This window comes from Hemitrygon akajei, chromosome 3 (genome assembly GCF_048418815.1).
Source record: "Hemitrygon akajei chromosome 3, sHemAka1.3, whole genome shotgun sequence".
Lineage (NCBI taxonomy): Eukaryota > Metazoa > Chordata > Chondrichthyes > Myliobatiformes > Dasyatidae > Hemitrygon > Hemitrygon akajei.
Genome location: NC_133126.1, coordinates 123,770,712 through 123,778,398, shown reverse-complemented (window position 1 = coordinate 123,778,398; position 7,687 = coordinate 123,770,712). Strand labels below are relative to the sequence as shown.

At 38.5% G+C, this 7,687-nt stretch overlaps 1 protein-coding gene across 1 annotated transcript in view; it reads right to left on the bottom strand.

Moving 5' to 3' along the window:
- Positions 1-731: 731 nt before the first annotated feature.
- LOC140725366 (uncharacterized) overlaps positions 732-7,687 on the bottom strand; it is a 40,583-nt gene continuing 33,627 nt past the window's right edge. The window contains exons 5-6 of the mRNA XM_073040765.1: positions 3,311-3,391; positions 732-2,329 (exon numbers count right to left, since the gene is read on the bottom strand). Coding sequence (XP_072896866.1) covers positions 1,305-2,329; positions 3,311-3,391 — 1,106 coding nt within the window. The 3' untranslated portion in view covers positions 732-1,304. The remainder of the gene's footprint in view (positions 2,330-3,310; positions 3,392-7,687) is intronic.

The window sequence follows — 7,687 nt, the reverse complement described above, 5'->3', positions numbered from 1 at the left end:
AACATTCAAATGGTCTAGAGGAGTTTTTTTAAGAATGATCCTGGGAATGAAAGAGTTAATGTATGAGGAGCATTTGATGGCTCCTGGCTTAGACACTCTGGAGTTTAGAAGAATGACGGGGCATCTCACTGAAACCTACTGAATATTGAAAGGCCGGATAAGGTGGACGTGGAGAGGATGTTTCCAATAGTGGGACCATCTAGGATCAGAGGGACCAAAGCTGTTGCAAAGTGAGAATGGGGCAATTGCACATGTATTCTCTCTCCATTACTACCCCTACCCACTTGATGCTCAAGATGCAACAACTTGGCTGGTCGAGACAGGTATAGCTGGGAGTGCTGATCAAACTCACTTGTTCAGTCACTGAGTAAGTGAATATTTGGAATGACCTGCTCAGGGAGATAATTAATAATAACAACATCAGCTTTTTGTGAGCAAAGCAACTGTAAGGTATTGATAGTAAACTGTAAAATCTGCTTTGAAATCTGAGTTTGGCTAACAAACCTCTGAATGTTCTTCCAGTCTATCATATTCCATTAGAATAGAGAAGGGAGGAGTATGAATTTGAACTGGACAGTGGAATTTGATGTGAATATATTCACCCTTCATCAGATGACACTGCAAGTTTCAGATTAAATATGGTTAACAAATGAAAAATGGTTTTAGTTTATCTGCAAGAAAATACAATGACACAAACATGTATTTTCAGAATTTTATTCTAATCGGTACATTTTCTTAAAGAAACATGTCCCAGGTAGGCTGAGTAGTGTCTGAACCAGACTTCCTACCTCATGTTGCAGATGGTACAGTTTGATGGAGCATTTGATCCAGAGTTTATGATTTTCACCCACTGATACCTTCATCCAACAGCTAAGCATATACAGTTAGTGATGAAAATGCCCAGAAAGTAGTATGTGAGTGTAATCATAAAAGGGAACCGACCATTAAGGCATCAGTCAACATACCTGAAATGTGACTGCCTTTAGATTCATACATTTACAACCATGAAAGAAAAATTAAACTTGCCAGGATTCAGAGGGAAAAGAAAGAGCTGCTGTTTTCATTCCTAGTTAGCAAATGCCAATAATGGTCTGTTTTCAGGATAGCATAATGAAAATGCTACAAGTCTTGGCTCATGATTTTACAGCGTACTTAAATCAATATTTTGGTTGCTTCCTTTGTGAACTAGTTTACCTAATTGGTGATTATAGCTGAAAATAAGACTGCAAATAGTCATTACAGGCTTGAAGTTGCTGAGTGTGAGTTTTCACTTTGGATTATGTGGGTTTAAGGTATTTTTGCCTCTATGATGGGGCTTCACTGGCATTAGGAGGACTGGGCTCAACTGAATCAATAGCTGAATTAGAATAGTAACCAGAACCTGAGCCATCATCTACGGGAGGTGTTGGGGCTTCATCATTAAAATAGGGATTGTAATAATCTGAAGGATCATCAAAAATACCTGCAGATCCCCCCCTGGAAATTAATGAAAAACAGGAATCAGGATAAAGGAGAAAACCGCTGAACGTGCTGTCAGTATCCTGATCTGCATGCATGCCATTGAAACTAGAATCCTTCACTTGTAACCATATCTTGTCCCCTGCAACAAGATGTATTATCACAGTTTGGGATGCTTGATCCTGGGTAACTCTGTTAGCTGTTTTGATAATTAACTTACGATTTTTAAATAGTCCCAGTTTAACAGGATTTGTCAGTATTGACAAATGATAACTAAATATGTATGTTCCATTAACTGGGGCTATGTAAACTCCAACTCCAGGATTGAAATGGCCCTGGTTGTTGTAGAAGATTACAGTGAATGGTATTGGGAAAAATGGATTCGGTAAACCATCTTCAGCACTTCGCCCAGCAGAGAAAGCTGACTGGATGGTAGGACTACATGGGCCGGGAGGTCCCTCTTCACCCTCTTTACCCTGCTCACCTTTGACTCCTTTTTCACCAGCATCTCCCTTCTCACCCATTGGCCCTTGATCTCCTTTGCTTCCTCTAGGTCCAATTGGTCCAAGATTGCCGCGTTCACCTTTCTCTCCATCCTCACAGTCACAAATACCTGGATTCCCTTGGTTGCCTTTCACTCCTTGAACACCTTTGTCTCCTTTCAGTCCAGTGCTTCCTGGTTCACCTTTGAGGCCAGGTTGCCCAATCAAGCCAATTTCACCCACATCTCCCTTTTGACCATGGAGTCCTGTTTGTCCTTTTTGTCCTTTATCTCCTTTCATGCTACGGCAGTCAGCTGGACATTGCCCAGGAACACCTGCATTTCCCTTAGGACCTGGAAGTCCATTAGTACCTGGATTACCCCTGAGACCTAAAATCAAAAATTGGAAAAGTTATTAATAAAATATATTCAGAAAGATATTAAAAATATACATTTTCTGAAGGTAAGTAAATTATCTTGCGAAATTTGTGGCTTAATTGTCGTTATGTTATATTCAAAATATCTCCAACTGACTCCAACCCTCAAAGTTAAGTTCTATAAGGAAAGAAAAAAGATGCTGGGGGATAGGGGTCACGAACAAGTATAAGAAATTGACTGCAAAATTGAAAAGCAAAAATAAAATGTGCAGATGGTGTAAATCTGAGACAAAAACAGATAATGGAAATACAAAGGTACTGTGGAGAGAGAAACATGGCTAACATTTTTGATCAATGAAAGTTCATCAGAATTTTAACCCTCTACTGAACCAGAAGGAACCATGGGAAAGAGAAAATCTATTGCAGTATTAGAATCATAAAACTCATGGGATGAGTGTAGCTCTTCACTGCCAAACTGTTGCTGTTCCCTTTCTATCTTTGTGCCATGTACATACATGAGTAATTTCCAAAAGTATCCACTTAATATTCTTTTATACCCTGAAGTAACAGTGGAATTGTTTACACCAAGCTCTCCAAACCTTTCACCTGAGTGACAGAAGAAGAGGAAACTCCATTTTATCAAATATTTCTTCATTATTTATTATCTGTCACGACTTACACTTCCATGTACAGACTACTCAGTCACATAAATTATTGTCAGTGGCAGTTTTAATCTGTTCCAGACATCCTTCTCCCCAGATAAGGCTACACTTCTCCTAGCCTATATAAACAGAGAGCTAACATTGTCTTTACTATGGGATCAATATGGTATCTAATAATAGGTTTGTTAACCAGTTATGTTTAACTTCCTCCTGAAGGTGCTGACATCTTCTGAGTTCCACTTGGACTGACACCTGTCAATTATTTAATGGTTATTACTCATGATAAAACCAACAGTAAAAATGTGAGAATAATCAGACATTCAGTAGTATACCTCTTCTGCCCTGAAAGCCCCGGCGTCCACGAATCCCCTTGAGTCCCATCATGCCCCTTGGTCCTCGAGCTCCTTTCTGCCCTGCAATTGAAAACAAGTAAATCAAAGTAAAATAGCTCTTTAAAAGCTCAAACTTGGTTTCTAAAGGCTTTTGCTTTTGCTTAAAAATGTTAAAATGCAAAAGAAACAGATCATGGAAAGTGATCAAATCTGAAAGACTGCCAGTCTGGTTTCCATGCCTAAAGTAGAAAATAATTGCAATTGACGGCGTGAAGCGAAGGTTCACCCAAGTGATTCCTGAGATTATAAATCTGTTATATGAGAAGAGATTAAACAAGCTGAACCTGTTTTCTAATCAGTACATATGAGAAGAAATTTCACTGAAGATACAAAATGTTTGTATTGTCTGAGAGGGAAAAATGTTTCCCTTGGTGGTGGCACCCCGAAGTGGAGATCAGAACCTCAGAATCATGGATTGGTCACTCTGTACAGAGATCATAAGGGGGTACGAAGGAGGCTCAGCTGCTATTTCAAGACAGTAAATTATACTTGTATATTAAGGGGATCAAGGAACATTGGTTAAAGATAAAATATCAGTAATAATCCTGGTGAATAGTGGAGTAGGCATGAGTATCAAAGTCCTAAGTCCTGCTTCTATTTTTTAAGTTCCTAAGGACAATTAAGAAAATGGAGGGTTATGGTCTGTGTAGGAGTGAAGGGATAGATTAATCATTTAGGTGTATCTATGTCAGCACAATATTGTGAGCTAAAAGGCCCAGACTGTACTGTACTATTCTACAGTATGTTCTATGTTATGGCTCAACATGGCTTTCCTAAGGTCAATATGATTTATTAAAGGGAACTACTCATTCTTGTAGATATATTTATGAATTCAAATGATCAATTTATATTTATAGATAATCATAAATACTCCTTATTGTTAATATGGATTGGGAATTTCTGGTATTAATCGTTACAGCTGGAATTAATGAAAAAACAGAAGGTGAAATATCTGATTTTTAATATATAATGTACTATAGTTGGAAAGTTTCTTCTTACTCAGGTTTGTAAATGAAAAACATGAAAAGCTGTAATTATTCTTTGGTGGTAGCACAAGATTATGTTTTTCATATATATTCTGACTTCTGACAAAACATAGAGAATTGTAAGAGTGACAAATGTTAACTTTCCCAATATAATACTGACTTAGAATCCCTTAGAGTGCATTGAAAGGCTTTGTAAAGTACATCCAGAAGAATTATTTTCAGCCAATATGTAGATACAGTGCCTATAAAAAGTATTCACACCCCCCTCAGAAGTTTTCATGTTTTATTATTTTACAACATTGAATTAATTTGGCTTTTTTGACACTGATCATCAGAAAAAACTCTTTTGTGTCAAAGTGAAAACAGATCTCCACAAAGTGATCTAAATTAATTACAAATATAAAACACAAAATAATTGATTGCTTAAGTATTCACCCCCTTTAATATGGCACACCAAATCATCACTGGTGCGGCCAACTGGTTTTAGAAGTCACATAATTAGTCAAATAGAGATTACCTGTGTGCTTTCAAGGTGCTTAAATTGATTGTAATAAAAATACACCAAGGAATGTGGGTAATATCTTAAATGAATACTTCAGAATCAGGTTTATTATTTGTTGTTTTGTGTCGGCAATACTGTGCAAAACATAACAATCATAATATGATACAAAAGAATAAGTAAATAATGCAGAAGAGGAATAGTAAGATACTGTTCATCAGTTAATGGACCATTCAAAGAATCTGACGTTAAGTGTGAGTCTTCAGGCTTCTGTACCTCCACCCTGATGGTAGTAATGAGAAGAACATGTGGTGGTGAATTTAATATTTCAGTAATATTGGAGTAATGTTGTAAATATGTTGTTTGATTAAGGTTTTAAACAATCCCAAGACAAAGACATACCTATTGAAGTGCAGCACATTTTTCTTCAGAAGTGGAGAGAGACATTTGAGTTAATAAAAAGGCAAACAACGGATAAAATTAACAAGCAATGAGTATGGCCATGGGTTCATAAAGAGTGAGTACTGGGTGATAATGATAAGTTTTTAAAAAGCAGAAATGGCTGGCACCATTAGAAAGATAGGAGTGTTTGATAGCACAACACATAAATGGATGATGTATACTGAACAAATTGAGCAGTATTTTGAAGCAACTGAAGTAGCCAATGAAAAGCAAGTACCAGTGTTGCTGAGTGCAATGAGTGGAAAAGTATACAGTTTGACTGCTTCAACCAAACTAGCCAAAAGAGCTTTGCTGATATCGTGAATGTAATGCAGGAACATTTAGAACCAAAACCATTGTTTTCATAAGCAGAATCAAAAGGGAAGTGCATTTCAGTTTATGTGGCTGAATTGAACAAATTGCCCAAGCATTGTCAATTCAATGGTAGGCTTAACAATGCACTGAGAGATCATTTAATTTGTGGAGTCTTGCAAAAGAAAGCATTCATAAACGGTTCCCAATTGAAGCACAACTTACATTTCAAAGCACAGTTGAAATTACTGTATCAATGGAAACAGCAGACAGAGACTCAAATGAGTTGCAGTCAGGAATAAACGTGAATGTGAACAAAATTTCAATGTCTAAACAGAAACTTGCCTGGTTGAACAAATTGTGTTACCATTGTGGCAGGGGCTCACGTACACCAGATTAATACAGGCTTAAAGGTGAAACTTGCAGAAAATACAACAAAGTAGGGCACATACAAAGAGCATGTTGAGCAGACAAAAATAAATGGACTACACAGGGAAGAGATAAATATTAAAAAGTCAACTTGCAGATTCAAGAAGAGTACGATTCTGCATGCTGTTCATGAAAAATCTGATATTAATGAGTGACACAGGACTGAGTAGGACACTGGCTCAGCTGTTTGTCATTCCACAAAATAAGTTTGAACGGCATTTTAAAGATACTGAATTGAAGCTTGCAAATGTGAGACGGAGCCACCAGATGTGAAGGCTGGTTACCGACAGTTTAGGATGCCAGAGTGGGCTGTGTATACTCATTCTGGGAGCTGCATTTCAGCGTACATATTTTGTGAGTGTGATACAAAGGATAACAGCAGGCATCATGAGTTCAGGTCCTCAAAAATGGTGGCTTACAGGGTACATACTCTACGGTTTAAAGTATGTGTTGTTTAGCTGGTACCCATCTTTTATATTTTGCATAGTGTGGAAATTAATGTGGAGATATTTCAGGGAGAGGTTTCACCCAGATATATCTCTCAGGATGGCACCTATTGAGATCAAGCAATGTCAGGTTGAGAACCCTGAGAAAGCCTTGAGAAAGCCTCTGACTATCCACACAATCAATGCCTCTCATCATCTTATACACCTCTATCAGGTCACCTCTCATCCTCTGTCACTCCAAGGAAAAAAGGCCGAATTCACTCAACCTATTCCCATAAGGCATGCTCCCCAATCCAGGCAACATCCTTGTAAATCTCCTCTGCACCCTCTCTATGGTTTCCACATCCTTCCTGTAGTGAGGCGACCAGAACTGAGCACAATACTCCAAGTGGGGTCTGACCAGGTCCTATATAACTGCAACATTACCTCTCGGCTCTTAAACTCAATCCCACAATTGATGAAGATCAATACACCATATGCCTTCTTAACCACAGAGTCAACCTGCATAGCAGCTTTGAGCGTCCTATGGACTCGGACCCCAAGATCCCTCTGACCGTCCACACTGCCAAGAGTCTCACCACTAATACTATATTCTGCCATCATATTTGACCTACCAAAATGAACCATCTCACACTTATCTGGGTTGAACTCCATATGCCACTTTTCAGCCCAGGTTTGCATCCTATCAATGCCCCGCTGTAACCTCTGATGGCTCTCCACAATATTCACAACACCCCTAATGTTTTTGACACAAGCAAATTTACTAACCCATCCCTCCGCTTCTTCACCCAGGTCATTTATAAAAATCACAAAGAGTAGGGGTGCCAGAACAGATCCCTGAGGCACACCATTTGTCACCGACCTCCATGCAGAATATGACCTGTCTACAACCACTCTTTTCCTTCTGTGAGAAAGCCAGTTCTGGATCCACAAAGCAATGACCCCTTGGATCCCATGCCTCCTTACTTTCTCAATAAGCCTTGCATGGGGTACCTTATCAAATGCCTTGCTGAAATCCATATACACTACATCTACTGTGCTCTACCTTCATCAATGTTTTTAATCACATCCTCAAAAAATTCAATCAGGCTCATAAGGCACGACCTGCCTTTGACAAGGCCATGCTGACTATTCCTAATCATATTATGCCTCTCCAAATGTTCATAAATCCTATCTCTCAGGATCTTCTCCATCAACTTACCAA